Source organism: Phalacrocorax carbo, chromosome Z (assembly GCF_963921805.1).
Source record: "Phalacrocorax carbo chromosome Z, bPhaCar2.1, whole genome shotgun sequence".
NCBI lineage: Eukaryota > Metazoa > Chordata > Aves > Suliformes > Phalacrocoracidae > Phalacrocorax > Phalacrocorax carbo.
In genome coordinates, this window is record NC_087548.1 from 68489789 (window position 1) to 68507247 (window position 17459).

At 39.4% G+C, this 17459-nt stretch overlaps 2 protein-coding genes across 4 annotated transcripts in view; both read left to right on the plus strand.

Moving 5' to 3' along the window:
* BDP1 (B double prime 1, subunit of RNA polymerase III transcription initiation factor IIIB) overlaps window positions 1–11373 on the plus strand; it is a 53339-nt gene extending 41966 nt beyond the window's left edge. For both annotated transcript variants that reach the window (XM_064438599.1, XM_064438600.1), the window contains exons 32-40: window positions 94–325; window positions 882–1062; window positions 2280–2340; window positions 3894–4083; window positions 5459–5681; window positions 6569–6611; window positions 6880–7162; window positions 8480–8720; window positions 9165–11373. In XM_064438599.1, coding sequence (XP_064294669.1) covers window positions 94–325; window positions 882–1062; window positions 2280–2340; window positions 3894–4083; window positions 5459–5681; window positions 6569–6611; window positions 6880–7162; window positions 8480–8720; window positions 9165–9293 — 1583 coding nt within the window. In that variant the 3' untranslated portion in view covers window positions 9294–11373. The remainder of the gene's footprint in view (window positions 1–93; window positions 326–881; window positions 1063–2279; window positions 2341–3893; window positions 4084–5458; window positions 5682–6568; window positions 6612–6879; window positions 7163–8479; window positions 8721–9164) is intronic.
* A 533-nt stretch (window positions 11374–11906) lies between these two features.
* The window catches only part of MCCC2 (methylcrotonyl-CoA carboxylase subunit 2), a 35249-nt gene continuing 29696 nt past the window's right edge, over window positions 11907–17459 (plus strand). The window contains exons 1-2 of one of the 2 annotated variants that reach the window (XM_064438603.1): window positions 11907–12127; window positions 17391–17457. In XM_064438603.1, the coding sequence (XP_064294673.1) occupies window positions 11987–12127; window positions 17391–17457 (208 nt within the window). In that variant the 5' untranslated portion in view covers window positions 11907–11986. The remainder of the gene's footprint in view (window positions 12128–17390; window positions 17458–17459) is intronic. The other variant, XM_064438601.1, reaches the window with a different exon arrangement.

Genomic DNA, 17459 nt, shown 5'->3' on the forward strand with positions numbered 1-17459 from the left:
GGTTTGAAGTTGAACATCTGTAAAATAGCCTATGTACATGCCAAACCTGAGTCTTTTAAATTGTTTTTCTATTCTCTTTATTGTTTTAACCAGAATGGACACACATGTTACCCGCTCAAGATGAGTTGGACATGGCCAATAGCCTTGTAACCCATGCCTACTCCAAACAAAATAGATCTCCTAGTCAGTATTTATTTTCTTCGGACATTTCTACCAAGGAATTAGTCCCTTCTGAGGATGGAATCATCATTAATGTAGAGGATCAAAGCACTGGCACAAATATAGTTGTCGAAGAATATTTTGAGAAAAATGCTACAGATACCAGGTTAAATTACTACGTCTTTTTCTTTAAGGAGAGAGATCCTCTGACACTGCTTATTTATGCTAGGTTCTTTCTGGCATTATGTGTCTGTGATGGAAACAGATATTGTGTGTGTGCACAGAAATGCACAGTTTAGACCTTTACTTTTAAGTTTTTTTCTCTCTTGAATATTGTCCTATAGCTTCTGGAAGTAAAACATTATCTTATGTTTGCTGTTTCAGAACTGAGTAATTATGTTGCTGGTTAATTGTCTTCCATGAAAGAGTGTCTGAAAGTAAATGTTAAGGAGTTGATCAATTTGCAAAGATTCCTTCTTGGTCATGCTTTTAGTAGTAAAGTCTCAATTAGTGGTGTTAGGGAGGCTTTTTCTTGAAATACTTTATGTAGACTTGTTCAAAAATTATGCATTGTGTTTAGCAGAATGATGTAGTTTTTAAACAGGTGCCCTGTTTCTCTGTAGTGACATAAGCTACATATTAAATAAATAATTATACAGAATTTACCCCATGCACAGGGTATCTTCAATTGGTCTCAAATTAACTAGATATATACCTTACAGAATAGAGATGAGAGATACTTGTGGAAATTCAGGAGATTTAATACCTATATCTGCATCACCGAAACCTGGAAAATCTCACCTTGGACTAGAGGATTATCCAAGTCAAACTTCTGTGGTTGGAATTCCTGAGCAAAATCCCTGCCCTCCTGACTACAATATATTCACAATCAACTTTAGTCAGGTAAAAAAAATTAATTTAATTGCAGTTTAGAAGCACCCAGTTCCTGAAATTCTGCAAAGGAAGAGGTTTTCAGTGCAAATGTGCTCACCCATTTTAAAGACCTAGTACTTCAGCTGGTGAATGAAACTTTCTTTTTTGCAAAGGCATAACCAAACATAATCTTTTAGACAAACTTAATCTTTGAAAGCCTCAGTTTATAGCATTTTAGCAATAAATTATACATATATTAGCAAAATTTTGAGGAAATTTTAAAGAGTTTTGATGGAATAATTTACCTAGGACTCATTCATTCAGTCTGACCTCTTACTGTTATATTTGTTTAAATTAAAATGAAGTTAAAATGTCACTGCTGGATGCAGCACTTCCATTGTCACCTTCATTTACTTCATTTAAAACACTCTTCATCTGTTGCTACACTCTTTCCCATGTATTTCAGAACCCAAGGAAGAGTTTTACGTGCATATTATAATAGGAAAACAGTATGTCTTTCACATCCATTTCGTTGCAGTGGTTTGTGTATCCTTTTTCTAGTATAAACAAGAAGTATCTTGTTTCTTCATGAGAGAAAGGTTTATTCTCATTACCCTCAGGTTTTCTAGTGTTGCCTGAGATCAGTGTTCATGTAGTTATGGTGGAGCAGCTGACAGGTAGCAGGTTGTTTCCGCAGTGCAACCTGTTGATGTGTCAAGGCTGATCACATGTTAGAACAAGGTACAAGAATGATTTGGCTTTCATAGGACTGGCAGAGAATGTGGGAAGAGGCAACCTGTAGGGGAGTATTCCTGTTTTTAGCAAAGGTACATGCCATAAATGGGAAGAGAGAGATAGTTGCAGAGCTTGGTGTTTTTCTTTGGCACTTAGTGGTTTTGTAATGGTTGGGGGAATTTGTGCTCTTAGTGCCACTGAGCAATTTATTATGTGAGTCATCTCTGACAGAGTTGTGCTGTAGGAAGTATAAATTTATTTTGATAAACCATCAGTACAGACAATGAGCTGCATATAAATTTTATATTGCCCAAGTGTTTCTTGTCCTGGTCAGACTAATATCCTTCAACCTAGAATAGCTAGAAGTAAAAGCTGACAAAATGCCATTATGATGATGTCATTAGATTTTTTTGTCTCTTTAGCATTTGACATGAATTTTTTTCTCTTTTCTGTTTTCTAGAGCTATTTCTCAGATTTACTAACTTGTTTTATTTCAAATGTGTTATTTCTAGAAGGAAGCTTGTACTCAGGATTCTCAACAACAATGTGTAAGCAGCACAGAAGAGACTTCAGGTATAATGTGCCAATACACTTAAGTTAGCAAAAGCCCACACTTTTGTACATTGTTGTTACAGAAAGATGAATTTTAAAAAAAAGTTCCAACTGACATGATTAATCAGTCTATTTAATTAAGAAAAATAATGACCCACAGCACAGTGCCATTCCCCTCCCTAGCCTCTTATCATTACTTTTCATTAACACAAACTAGACTTCAGAACTTTTTGAATGGCACTTCATTAAGTTTAAACATCAGTGGAAAGGAAAGTTCTTGCTCGCTCATCCCTGCTGTGACCTCCTGCTGCTTACCTCGTGCTACGTTTAGCAGTTGTTAGAGCTCTTTATGAGCCTCTGACTCACTTACCTGTCAAAAACTGAATGTGACAGAAGGAGAGAACCTGTGTAGTTTTCCACTGGCTTAGTGAGCTACAGTGGCTCATGAAGTTGTCAAGTGAATACCAGTTTGTGACTACATGAGCACCACTTGTGTGAGGAGGAGGGCTGGACTGTGCAAGTGTGGAGCAGGGGAGAAAGGAGAAGAGGGGAACGAAAAAGGAAGAAAACAACCAGACATGCCTCTTTTAGCTGTAGTAAGCCAGTAAATTAACTCCTAACTGATTAGATGTGATTAAAGGTATGAAGGTGATGACTGCTTTTCCCTAAAACAAAATGAAATGGAGTTGGTTTGGAACAAATACGTGTCTAAAATATGGGAAAATCACTGTGTCAGAAGCCCAGAATACTTACTTTACATGGAAACTGCAGTGCAAGGTTGTAACTCCTGAGCATATGCTAAAGATAGGGCTAATACTTCTTCTTAGACATTTGTTGTTATACTCTGTTATTGAAAGGATCTTGGGATGGAGCCTCTCAAATCATCTGTAATTAGATAAAGAACCAAAGTGAGTTGAGGCTGGAATAACAGCAGCTTTACATCACCAAGAATGAGAGCTGTCTTAAGTAATGGAGCAGCCCTGTTGTTTTCCATCTTTTGAAAACTTTACAAATGTTCTCTCCTTAACTGCCATCCATTAGCATGTATTTGGCAGTTATCTGTTAACGTCCATCTGTTGACTAAATTATTTATATTTTTCATTTATTAAATTCAAGACTATGCTTCTCAGGTCCTCTTCTGCAAGTTCAAAGTTAGGGGGAAAAGCCTTGTGTTTACCGTCAAAACAGCAGACTCCTGCAATTTAAAGAAGTAACTCTTAATACCTGACAGTTGCAATTAAAGACAGAGGGCAATTTGACCACCATTACAGAAGTATAATTAAACTGCAAATTGTTCCCTGATGCTAGAACATCCACTTAAAAAGCTCCATCCCTACTAGACATTTTTAATATTCTTCATTCTGAATGGTAATCAGGACTCCACTGCAATGAATAGGCTCCAGGGGGTGACGATGCTTATCTCTTCTAAGAAGAAAGGAAGAATATCCCTATGGAGAAATGAGTGCCTAAAATTTAATTACTCAAGGTAGGGAGGGTATGAAGAGAACAATGTAATTTCAAACCTGAATAATAGATTTTTGTTATTTCTCTATTTCCCTAAAAAAAAATTATAGTAGAGAATGACAATCATACCTGTCCGGAGGAGGAACAGACATTCATTTTAACATTGGTGGAAATCCCAGCTGACTCACGAGAGTTTAATGCATCTGCTTTACTGGAACAAACTTCAGAACCATTACTACCAGCCCCAATACTTATCAGCCCGGTAAATGCAAGTGAGACAAGTGTGATTGAAGTGGAGAGGTAAATGCTTTATTTTTGAGCAAAGTGAAACCCTTTTTGTGAACCTTGATTCCCTGAATGTGCATTACAGATCAGAGTATACATATCATATATGTACATGTGCATATACACACACTATATATAGAGATACAGATTCTTCAAAAGGAGAAATGCATGAGGAAATAATTTTGACAGGCTGGTCAGAGAATTAAGAAAGTGAAAAGGGCTTTAATCAGACTTGAGAAAAATCAGTGTCTTAAATTTAGTGTTTTAGTTAGCTGGGATTTTGGTGTTAACCTTAATTCTGACTTATCCTTTAGAATAAGTCTTCCTTTTTAGAAGAAGTAATTTGTCCAGCCTGAGTCTATTCTGCCATAGATACTTAGAATGAAAAGAAATTGAAAAGAAAAACCTAAGCATGTTTGTATTTTTACAGTACTTCTACAGTTTTGTAAAGTAGCTGTTTATTAATGGCTCTCCCAAATTTTTAGCATAGAGGGTCTTCCGGAGGACATGATAAATGGCAGACATAAATTCAGACATCATTCTTTTGAGTTTGTGCCATGTCATAAGGCAGAAGAGCTGAAAAAGCAAACATATTATGCAACAGAAAAATTGCTGGCTTGCAGTACTGTGAAACAAAGGGTTTGAGTTTCTTTTACAAGGAGTACTCCTCAGTGCAATGTAACAAAATTGTTATTTCAACATTACACTTGAACTAAATCTTCTGATCAATTTGGGAGGAAAAAACCCCAATATCAAAGCAAAAAGACATTCCAAAGAATAGGAAGTGTTGCCAGTTATAAAAAAATGTATTACTAATATTAATATAAGTCCTCAGATCATAACTAGAGGTGTGATGCAATTCCAGGACTTTATCCTGTGACATCAGATGTTAATGTCATTCCCTTAGTTATTGAAAGGATAGGTCTTTGAGTGAATTTTGGCTACACAGTGTAAGAATTCTAACTTCTGTGGAACTACTGATGATAGACAGAATTGCTGACAGGCAGAGTTAGGGCACATCTTCTATCTCACTGTCCCATACTGCATGGGGGTGAATATTCAACTATTCATATAAATAATATTGTATCTTAGAATTTTCTAGAGCAGTTAATCAGTTGTCATATTTTTTACATTTTATGAAAATATCAAGTGGAGTTCAAATAGAACAGCTTCTAAAGTAACTAGATTCTATTATGACTAGAAAAATTCAATTCTCTTAACTCGAGATAGTGCAGCAAATGTTTCTTGGTAGTAAATAGTACATGTGAAGTGAATATTGATGTTAAGCAAGAAGGAGTATCACTGTAGATCCACATGTAATTTCCATACAGAAATGTTATACACAGTAAATTTTGGCTTCCTGTACAGTTACAATAATGATTTTATATAGAAACAGCATTGGATCCAAGACAACTGCAGCTGATGAATTTACAGCACCTTTAAACAGCGGTATGGAAACCAAACAACTAGAGAGTTCATCAGTAGAGCCTGTTCCAAATTTGCAGACAACTCAGAAAAGGTCAGCCGCTGAGCTTGAAGAGAATGATTTTCCTCCTGCCAAGAAAACTCTGTCTACTGTTGTAGGGGAAGGTAACTTGGAAACCACTTATAAGGTGAGATGGTAATTTGGTAAGTGAGTCTTTATACATAGTGTAGATGCATAAGACATAATACAGTATTTTAATTATGTTTATTGTTTAATGGTCGCTTAAAAATGTACTGCCTGTACAACTTAAGAGGAATATCAACATCCATAGACTGCTTTTTAGTTTGAACTCCACAACAGTTTTTGGGCTGTTGATTTAGTATTAATTTTTTTTGAGAATCTGTATGCTCTCAGGTGTTTCCTACTAGGCTTCCTAGAAGGCAGACTGATAATATGTCTTATTCGGTTCATTCACCACAGTGTTTTCAACAATGACATTGCAGGAGGGGAAGCTCTGGATGTATGCTGGAGGACTGGCAGACTGTCTAGGTTCACTGAACGATGTTATGATTCCTCATTGTGTGTGTTACATGAAGAAGTTGTATGATATGTTCCTACCATTTTTTATCATAGTGGGTATTAGTTTAAAAGAACAAGGTGCAAGTAAAAACTGTCCATTATGTTTCCAGCCTCCCTCTTGTGATTTTAGAATATGACCAACCTTGTGGCAGTGACAACCACTCATTTTTGTGAGTAGGCTAAGATTGTGTAGTATGTCTGGGTGAGGGAATGATTCAGAGAGCTTTTCCAGGAAGGACTAGATTACAATCATCTTCCTTCTTTGACCTCTCATCTTGACATCCTTGTCTCGAGTCATTTGTCATAAGAACACCTTGAAAAGCCTGCTCAGGAAATTAGTTAAGTGATGAATGATACTGTACTAAAGATGTAGTCTTCTGTTTCGCTCTTGTTCTTGGAACTGTACATGCATGATATGGCTTTATCAACTTTCATTGTCTCTTCTATATTGAAAGAAACAGAGAAATAACTTTTTTTTTCTTTTTTTAAATACAGTGTTATTCAATAACATCCACGAATGCTCCAGTGATAGCTTCTGGTAGGTAAACTTAAACTCTTATAACAAAGTGTAATGAATGTAAATGCATAATACATCACAGTTTAATTCTGGCTGTCATTGTGCTAAATAGTCCTGTATAAGGCTATCTAACATGAAAGTAGAAACAAAAAGACATTCAGCCCTTCTCTAAGGCCATTCCCTGACATGATGCAAGCCATCTTAACATCACACACATCTTTTGGGCTGTTCTGTTATCACTGTAGTTAAGTAGCTGAAGTCCTGGAATGACTCTCAACTCCTTTTACAGGGAATCCTTTTCAAAAAACAGGGCCTTCAGCAAAGGAAGAAGTACTTACCTCTATGATGTCTGAGTCTATGTCACCAATGGCTGAGAGAAGCCAGCTTGAGACTTCGGAGAACTTAGGGAAAGTACCGCTTGAGAATTCAGCATCCAGACAGGAAGAGGAGGTCACGTCCAGATCAACCTCTAACAGAAAAGCAGAAATAAGTGGACAAGGAAATCAGGGGGATGTGCATGAATCAGAACATACTGAAAGCCTAACATCATCTTCCAAAAATCTATTACTCAGGTATTTATACAATAATGTGGTTTTTAGCCTTTTCTGTAAAAATGACCTTTTTTCCATATTGAGGTTTTTATATCCTTTTTCCACTTAGTATTACAAGAAGGGCAGTACCATTGTTTGTGACCTGCACGGCTAAGAGTTAGAGTACCTATCCTCTTCAGTGAATTAGAAAGGATCAACCTGTCTGCTTCGAAATTTGAATTACTTTATTCATTAAAAGAGCACATTGACCAAGGGATACTACTGACATACAGTATGTCTGTCTAGACACTGACAGATGCCTCTTGTGAGGCAGGCATCTGTTGGCTAAGATACAGATTTAGGATAACTGTTGTTTTCCTTAGCCCAGTCCAATGTTGTGATATATATACATATCCACTTGTTTTGATTTTTGTCTTTCTGCCAGTAAGATTTGTTACTGGTATAGCACTCAGTACACTGCATTTTTAGGACTAACTTAAGATGTGTCATTTCCCTAAAGGAGTTTCAATCTTGACAGCTCAGAGGATATTGCTCTCATCTATCCATCTGACTGTGGAATTTTTTAATATACCTTTCTATAATGCTTAAATGTTTGAGTTCATGCTCTCTATTGCTCTTGCAGTCACTGATTTTGATAGTGGTGCTCCACTGGTCTCTTCTGATCCCATCATTTGTTCTTTCATTGTGCTTTTGTGAGTATCAAAACTGGTTATTTGTACATGGGACATCCACATCGATTGGGTAATGACGCATTAACATCAGACTCCTTGCCTTAAAGTTTCCTAAGTTGTGAACTCTTAACAAGATGAAAAGTTGATATCCTCTGTACCTCCCTCATCACTGTGACTTCTGTAAGTTCACTGGTACTAGGTTTGATGCTGTTAATCGGCTGAAACCCTGCACCAGGGTTTCTGGTGTTTAAGACAGTTTGCTGTGGCCCCGTCCTTGGGAATCAGGTTTCTTTTTCCACTGATTACAGGAAGAATGCTCTTTTCAGTTTGTTCTTTAGGACTATGTTTCCATTCCTCTTGGAATCTATTTCTGTAGATCTAGTAGCTTGTTACAGGCTCTGGTTTAGCAGCAAGTATTAGATTCCTGTTCTCAGGGTTGAAGATTGACAAGAGTCTCTGCAACTCTTTGAAAAAATCTTCTGCCAGAATATTCAGTAATACAAAAGCCTTTCTCAGAATGACTTTTGGTTTTTTTCTTGGAATTTTCGTGTATCTTGGAAGGTGTGTGTTTGTTTCTTGTGCAATGAATTGGACTCCTCTAATACAATTTGTATCTTCCTTTTATGGAGCAATCCTATGACATCCTGACTGTATCTGTTTTGAACAGGGGTGGACGAAAACCATTGGGATTTTTATCTTTAATTTGCAAAAAAAGTAGTTCTGAATCTGCAGAAGATACCAAAAAGAATAGAGGGAAGATCCAAAAACCTCGGATTGTGACTCCAATGCGAAGTCTAAAAAACCCCACTCCATCCACTAAGGATGATAGGGAATCGTGTTCTCTTCCCGCTACAAGCATGTCATCATCTGTGGAGTACGAGAATGTAGCTGCTGATGCAGCAGTTACGGTATGTGTTTACTTATGAATGGCCTTGCATTTTTGAGATGTGAAGAACAGTGAATTAGTTGTTTGAGGAATGGGTGGGTGGGTACGGAGTGTTCATTTTTTGAGAAAGATATCTGCTCCAGTGAATAAATCCTGACTTGTGCATGTCTAAGAAATGTATAAGGGTACTAAGCTGTTTTTTCCTCTGCACGTATATCTAGTTTCCCATTTTCAGTAGGGAAAAAAATATTTCCATTTCAGTTTTTTCAGTTTATCTTTTCATTCATTTTTTCAGTTTTTCTACAGAAAATGTAATTTTCAGTAGAAAAAAATTTCAAGACTTCTTATCTAAATGGGAGGCTCAGGTGCACATATTTATACACACACATATATATACATATACAGCCACACTGGCACATACAAACGGATTAAGGCTGTTAAGAGTGGCTTTTTCTTTTTCTATTAGGTTCCAAGTAATGAGCCATCTGAGAAGGCACCCCTTTGTGTTAAAGATGAAGAGAAGGAAGAAGAGCCAACCAGAATCTCTGAGTATTTTTTCAGTGACATCTTTATGGAAGTGGATGATTCAGAATAGCAAATTTGCTTTATAAAAACCTGGGATCTGAGAGTATAATGCAACAAGAGCAGAGCATTTTTAAAAAGTTCTGATCTGTTGTGATGTTCATTATACCACACTCTTACTGTCAGTCAAGATGTTGTTGTTAAATTCCATAAAGATGAAACTAATTCCTTCTGAAGCAACCTGGATACTCTTAAAATTTGACATCTAAACCAATACATTGATGTCATTGGACCAGACCAGTGGCTGCTGGCTTCTAGTTTCACTTATTTAGGTGCTGTTAATGGGTGCCTGACTATCTTCCAGAAAAGTGCAATGAAAAAAATGCTTAATCTTGTGACAAGCATCCCTTTAAATTTTAATGCTAAAGCTTGAGGTTCTGGTTATACAAGTTCTTTACTACTTTTTGTGAAGTACGTTATGTTAGTGTGTTAGAAGGAGGAATTAACCTTTCATGTGTAGTGTCATCTCTGAAGATCAGGATGCAAATACTGGAAGTAGTATAGTAAATACATAGGTATGTTCAGCACTGCAGATATTTTTATTAGGATCTCCAAATGATGTATTTTTGTAAGAGCTTTTAATTACATAAAAGGTCCTAACCTGAAAAGCCAAATGGGTTTAGTTCCTCCAAAATGTATTGAGAACAAATGGAAAAACATAATTTACTAAAAGATGCTACACAATGTTAATCTTTGCAACTGTCCTATTGGAGTGGGAGGAAGAGGTTAATGTTTACTAGTATAAATGCTAATTTCCTTCTAAATTTGAAAACAAGGGGATACATACTGTTTCTTTTCTGTGCTTTATATGTAGGTATTTGTGTATCTGCTGACTTCTTTGGTTTCCCTAGTGCAAAGTTGCACAGAGATTGAATTTCAACTATGACTGTAAAATGTGGTTGTTCTGAGGATTTGCTACTTTGAAGCAGTTGAATTTGAATGGTTTTCCTTATGTTGCATGTCTACTTATACCGTAGCTCGCTATAAAATGCTGGTGTAGCTTTAGATTTGTAGTTTAATTTTTCACTTACCTCGTCAAGAAGATTGTCGTGATGAGGTAAAAAAGTTCATGCAGTCTTAAAGTCAGGTGGTCACTGAAAGATTCAGTATTTATTTTGAAACTCCTTATTTTACAGAAGTGAGTGTGTAGACTTACGTAGCCTAAATTTTTCTCCTGTTACTTAATGCAAATTGCTACATTACCAGGCCTCTGACAATCAAATATCACTAGCAGCGGTATCTTCTTGAGGTGTTGGAAAAGGGACTAACAGTCCCAGTGTAAACTAACTTACTTGAAAGTGTACTGTCACTGCCCGCCCCGAAACATACTACAAAAAGAAAACAAAACACAAAAAACCACACATAGAAAAAACACACACCACCACCACTTTCTTTTCAGACAGTATCTTGTACTCTGCCTAATCCATTTAACTTGAAATGTTTATCTAAATATTGTCTTACTGTAAACATTATGAAATAGATTAATCTATACATAAAGCTCCATCTATTGTATATCCTGTAGATATTATTTTATGTATACAAGTGTTTAGTTCCTGATACATGAGGCATGTTTAAATCACTTGCACTGATAGAGCCTAAAAATAGATTTGTGGGGAGTGGCTATAAAATAATTGCCCTAAGTACTTTCCTGAGGTTATAACCATTCTACATTTAGTTGTGTACGTTTTAGTTTGCATTCATAAGACAAGAAAAAAAAAACCACAATTCTTCCATTATTAAGATTTAAGGTGCCTTATCTACCTTGTTAATTGGGGCTACGCATTTTCTTTTCCCTTGCAGTAAATCATATGCACTTTGCTAGAGGATTATTTTTTTTAATAAATTCAATTTGAATAGAGATAAGACAACTTTGTGTTCTGTTTGTGTATGAAAGTTTTATAATGGTGAAGGAAGTAAGAAAAGATCAGTGAAATCTCAGTGCCTATTAGTTTAGCATTTTTACACAGATGTGGCATAACACTGCTTTGCTTTGAGTTGTGTGGCACCCTGCATCTTTGCATGTAAGTTTTCTATTTCAGAGAAAGTAGTAGTCATTCTGTCTGTAAATTGTGTGAATAAATTATTTTATATTACGTGTGTTTCCATTTCTTAGAATATCAGTTGCAGTTTTTAAACGCTCATCGGTATAGTAAGTGAGGTGTGGCCTAAATGAATGGCTGAAATTCTGGCTGTAACACTGGGATGTGTGCAGGCCCGCTTGTCTGGTGCTAACAGCACGAGCAAAGATGTTAGGATTTTTTTAAAAAATCTGCCACTGTTACTGTAGCGTCTCAGCAGTTCTGCAGTTAACGACACAAGCCCCGCATTTCTAGGAAGGGCAAGACCGTTTCTGGGTCGCACAGGAATGTCCCTGTCTCAAACGTGAAGTGCACAATTCTCTCACCATTACCGCGCGCCTCGGCCCGGGGCGGCGGAAGGGCGCGCGCCGACCCCGGCCCGTAAAGAGGAAGGCTTTCTACCTTTTATCGGGTGTAATTGTCCAAGTAACAGCCACCGGGCGGGCGGGGTCCAGGGCCCGGCCGGTCACGGGCGAGGACGCAGCGGCCGTGCTCCGCCGCTCGCTGCCGCCTCAGGGCCCCGCTCTGCCCATTGGCTGCGGCGGGGGGAGTGGCGGCGGCGGGCCGGGGACGGCCGCTTGGGCTCGGCGCGGCTAGGCTCGGCTCAGCTGGGCTTGGCTCGGCCGCCATGCTGTTGGGCCTGCTGCGGCTGCTGAGCCCTTGGCGGCTGCTGCGCCGCGCCGCCGCCGCCCCGCCCGTCCGCGCCTACCGCGGCGAGGCGGTGGCGGCGGTGGGTTCGCCCCCCGACGCGGGCTCCGCGCTCTACCAGGTACGGCCGGCCCGGGCGGGCCTGGCTCCCTCCACCCCGAGGGTCCGCGGAGGGGAGGCTCCGGCGGGGCCGCCTCCCCCTGCGGCGGGGTCTAGGGGCGGGCAGCGGTGCTGAGTCCCGGGGAGCGGCGGGAGCACGGGTCTCGCCCACCACTGCCCGCCCGTGGCGGGCCCGGGCGCGGCATGGTGCCGGCCCTCCCGGCCCGCGGCTCGGCCGCCCGCCGCTGCCGCGCCTTAGTCGTGACTCGTTTGGCGGTTCGCTGAGGGAAGCTCCCACCCGCGAAGCGCGGCCTGCGAGCGGCGCCCCGAGGCTGCGGCAGCTCGCGCTGTGTGTGCGGCGTGGGCCGGGCGGCCTCTGCCCGGGAGCCCCCGCGGCGGAGCAGAAACGCCGGGTACGTGGGCTCCGAGTGACACAAGCAGCGGCCGCTGAGCGTACTGCAGCGGCGCCGAATGCACCAGCAGGTGCTAAACCTGGGCTTCGGCGGCCTGCCCCGAGGTCGCCCTGCAGGCAGGGAGAGTTCGGTGGTGCTGCTCCCCCTTCCCTGACCCCTCAGTGCCAAGTTCTGTGTGTTCCGTTCAAGCTGTGCGTAAAGGTACTGTCACCGAAATCGGGAATAAACCTCGTAACACCAGTGTAGTGTTAGAAGGCAGGCATTCTTTGTGCACTTTATCACTCCTCCTAACGTGCATACCGTCAGATCTAATTGGGCCGGTTAAGTACGCGCGCTACATACATATTCCTTAGTTTTCCCGATAAAAGATACACATATTATTCATACGCAAATGTCATTTGCGCATGCCTGTTGGGTGTCTCCAGGTGGTCGTCAGGGGTCTCTGGATGAAGGATATACTCCTCCTCACTGTGTCCGCTAGTTAACCCTTGCTTTCCCGCAGACTCAGTTCTGAGATTACGTAGGTACTGTCCTTGAGGGATGGTCTGTTCTGGTTTAGTGTTTGCTCTGCAGTTCCTTATCGTTATGGTTCTGTACATCTGCTTTTCTTAAGGCCAAATGTCATTATGACTTTGTTCAGGCGCTTCTTACCTTGAGGCCTTTCTGACTCCCCTAAAGCAACAAGGTTTAGTCATCGTGCAGGCTGACCCTGTTTCGGCTACCTCATTATCTTGGCTAAGTTTTGGCTCCGGGTCCCAGCATTAGTTGAGCTACACTAGGTTGCATTAGTAACACCCAACCATTGTTCCCTGAATCATTGCTGTCTAACAGTGAGGCTTTAATCCTTAAAGCAGAGGTTTGGACCCGAAGCACTAAGAGTGAGGGTTTAGGACCTAAAAATTAGGCTTTGAACCTTAAAAAAGGGTTCTGACAGAAACACATTGTCTATTGTTTCATTCACATTAATGATTAACTAATGACTAAAATACAGATCAAAGAATCTATTGATTGTCCCCAGACTTATTGTTCAGTTGGATGGTATAGCAGCATCCATGGTTGGTTAACTTCATCACCCCGGTTACAGTACCGCATAAAAGTAACGTGGGTTTGTACCTCATTGTGGATTTTTTCACACCTTTTTTTAATCAGAATGCCAGCTCTTGCTGCATTTTCGGTGTTGAAGGACGGGACGATGCCAAACGGATGAGGTTGAGATGGGGAGTTTGTGGGTCATTGAAGGTGGTGTCTGATTATTTCAAAGTTGGGAATTTTCTTGTGTTTGCCAATTGATTCCTGAGTTGAAGGCAGGTGGAATGCTTTTACAAAGTCATGGGCATGCCTCCAGAAACACGTACCAGCAGAAAGAATCATTGTTACGGTTCGGCTGGGAAAAACGTAGTTTTGGCTGTGGATCAAAACTAGTAGGAGGGCATGCATTTGTTTTCTAATTTGTTCCGAGTAAAATATCAAACAGCAAGGGAAGCAACAACATGTATTCTTATTGAAATAGTTCCTTTGGTTCTGTGTTTGGCTTTGCAGAAACTGAAGTTTGGGACAGAAGTTAGGTGACTGAAACTTCTGTGAAATTTCAGTATGTTGTATATATATACAGAGATACAAAGGATGTGTATATGAAGTGTGTATACATACGTGTGTATATTTGTATTTTGCATACCATAAAAAGGGTAATATTTTAATAAATGTGTTTACTCAGCCAAGCTGTGGCTGGATTTGCATTTGTGTGTGTGTACCTTTTGATCTCAAAAGCAAAGCAAGGCTTGGTAACTTTTGAGAACACATTTTTTCACTTTTTTTTTTTTAATGTTCATGTTTTGGGAGCAGTTTTAAATTGGATGTCAAGACAGGAAAAGTTTGCCTAGCTGTGCTAGACAAGCCTGCTTACTTGGATGCATCTGGTATGTTACTCAAGCGGTAAAATAGCTAATAGTGTTAGTATTTGGTAGAAGTAACTTACAGAGCACTATAAATGCATGTAGTGCGTTACAGACACAAAGAGCTGAGATCCCTGCTGTGGGGCAGTTAACTATCTGGAATAAAAGCAATGCAGGGAGTAACAATGCAAACACAAGAAGGCCTAACTATACCGGATGAAGGTCTTGCCTTCCTTAGCTAATGTTTGCCTTTCTGGCTGTGAATTCAGCTAGACAGGCTGGCCTTCATAATGTAAACTGTCTTTCAAACCAGACAAGTGAAAATGTAATTTAAAAATGAGCAAGTCTAAATTCTGGAAAATAAAGGAAAGTCTGTGTAAAGAATCCAGGTATTAGCTCCTGCAGCTGCTTTGCTTGTGTAGCAGTAATTCAGTTAGCTCATGCAATAACTGTAGGATGATTCTTCGGGCTTTGCCTCTTGATTTTGCTTTAAAGTCTGTAGAAACAGACATACTGACAGCAGAATTCTACAGAACTTGTTGGTGCAAGGGCCAGTTTCCAGGAAGAACTCTTGTCAATTCACTGGCTTTTTTGTAATTAATTAATGAAGAGCCCGCAAATATATGGTAGAACTAGCACATTTGGTGCTGAGAGGAGCCTTTTCTGTGTGTATTCAAAACTTACAGTAAGATTTCAAGGCATCTTTACTTTTGTAAAGTATAATTGTATTCTGGTTAAAGGCGTGAAAGATAAGGATAGAAATCAAGTGAATTTAAGCAACTCACATATTTGAGTACAATATTGTTTTATAGATGATCTAAGAAGGCCTTCCACAATTTTTCATGTAGAGTAGCTAAAGTAGCTACAGTGAGTTGTTAATTCAGAATCTAATAAACAAGCCTATGATTGTGATTCCTGTGCCTCTTTTAATTTCCTGTGCCATTTTTAGCTGCCTTTTTTTGCCCTGGGTTAAAGGTGAGGTTTTATGCTTGCTACTGTGTGCAGAAGATGAGTGTATTTAGAGAAAACAGGCTGACTGAACAAGGAGAAATTGGAAAAATGCTTATGTGTAATGCTGCAAAAAGAGCCAGCTGGTCAAGCTGAACACTCAACACATGCAATAAAATCAGGTGTTGTGACAACGGCAGATTTTTAGAAGCATGGAATTACAGTGGCTATTTTACAGATTTTTCACAGAGGAAAAACTTTTGGAAAGGATTAAAAGCAGGTTTTTGTTTTTTCAGTGCTGCATGTGGTTGTGTGGCTGCAGTCAAATTAACATGACGTGGCTTGTTTTGTTCTTGGTTTTTGGGGTGCTGTGACAGTGGTAAGACTGCCACATTGCAGTGTGGCTGTCACTGACTGTTATTGCAATGTGAGTTCACGTTACAAGGAAGAAAAGCAGTAGAGGTTGGTGTTGGATCTGTGCTATGGGCAGGGTAGGGTGAAGGAGAATTGAAGTATCAAAAGAAAAAGGGGAGTACTGTGGTGGACATACTGATATAGCCTTACAAGGGACAGAGGAGATGCAGAAGTCTGGTGACCTCCTGAGTCTTTACTAGTCAGGGGGCTGCAGGGTGGCACCACGCATCAGAGAGATTTCGTTAACTGAGGTTGGTATCTTGAGGCGCGTTAGGTGTGGGCTAGCAATTGGGTGGTACAAAACTCGTACAAGTGCAGGCTGTGAGCTGTGGATGGCTCTTCGTTAGGACATGGGGAATCCTTCCCAAGAGTCGAAAAAGGCACAGGAGTTGGACTTAGTGTTTCAGTATGTCGCCTTGATCTTGCTGGATGACCTGTAAATGCTGACCTTATGTATTAACTGTGTATATGAGTTGATGAAGTTGCTAAGACATGTTTTTGCCTGATAGTTTTTTTTCCTTTCAATAGAGTTTTTAGTCCATTTGTAGCAATTACAAAAGGGGAGAAACGTGTTCTTTTGAAAATCTTACTATGCAACTAAAACAGTTTGAGTGCAAGGTGCCTGTGTATGTATTTTTATTTTCTTCCTATTTTGGATCTTGGTGCCTTTCAGTGACTGAGACAGAGCTGAACAAACTTAACTGCAACACTTGTTGCTTCTCAGGGAAACCTTAATTCTGAGTGTTCAAGTCTGAGAATAGAGTCACCAAGTTGTTTTTTGTCAAAGTAGATGCTAGTATCTTCTAAATGAGAATTAGATGAGAAGGTATGATGATTTTTATACAGCAGTTATTATGTTCCTTTATTGCAGTTAAAATTTTCAGAGACATAACATAGCTCTTGATATATCTGGGGAAAAAAAAAAACAAATCAGGCTTGACTAATACCTTTTAATTCCTAAGAAATGGTAAAAAACTGCTGTAATGAGCAAACAGTTTTGGATAATTCTGATAGAAATGGTGAGCTCAGTACTGAATCACTCATATTCAAAACTAAGAGTCTTTGTTTTTCTAAGAGGGATATTGATGAGAAGACCAGACTTCTTGTTTTTTTAAAAGCTTTATTTTATCTTTACATTCTACCTAAACAACAGGAATGTAAAAAGTGTTTTCTAAATTGTGTTTGGTCTAGGTTATTCATCTTTTGGTACAAAAGACATAGCAGCACTTAATTTGAATCCTTGTGATGATTTTTATAAAATTAGATTGAAAAAGTAAACAAACCTGGAACAAAAAATTAACAAAATGTGAAAAATAGCACTTCAATCCTTTAATGACTAATTGTGGTTTTGTTTATTAACTTTGGAACTAGTCTTTTACAATCCTCATGCACCTGAGAGTTTTTGTGAAGCATGTTTCTTAAACGCTTTAGGATGCTTGAGGAAAGCCAATAAATAGGTAGAAAAGTTATTACTTTAAAGACAATACACAGCCAGTATTTAATAAGGTAAAATGAAATTTGGAGGATAAGTAAATCTTGTACATTCTGTGTTTGTTTATTAAAAAATAATACTGTCACCCTTAGTTATATTTAAAATGCTGGTTTGTTCCCCACTTAGGAAAACTATGAACGCATGAAAGCACTGGTAACTGACCTCCAAGAGCAAGCAGAAAAAATCAGATTAGGT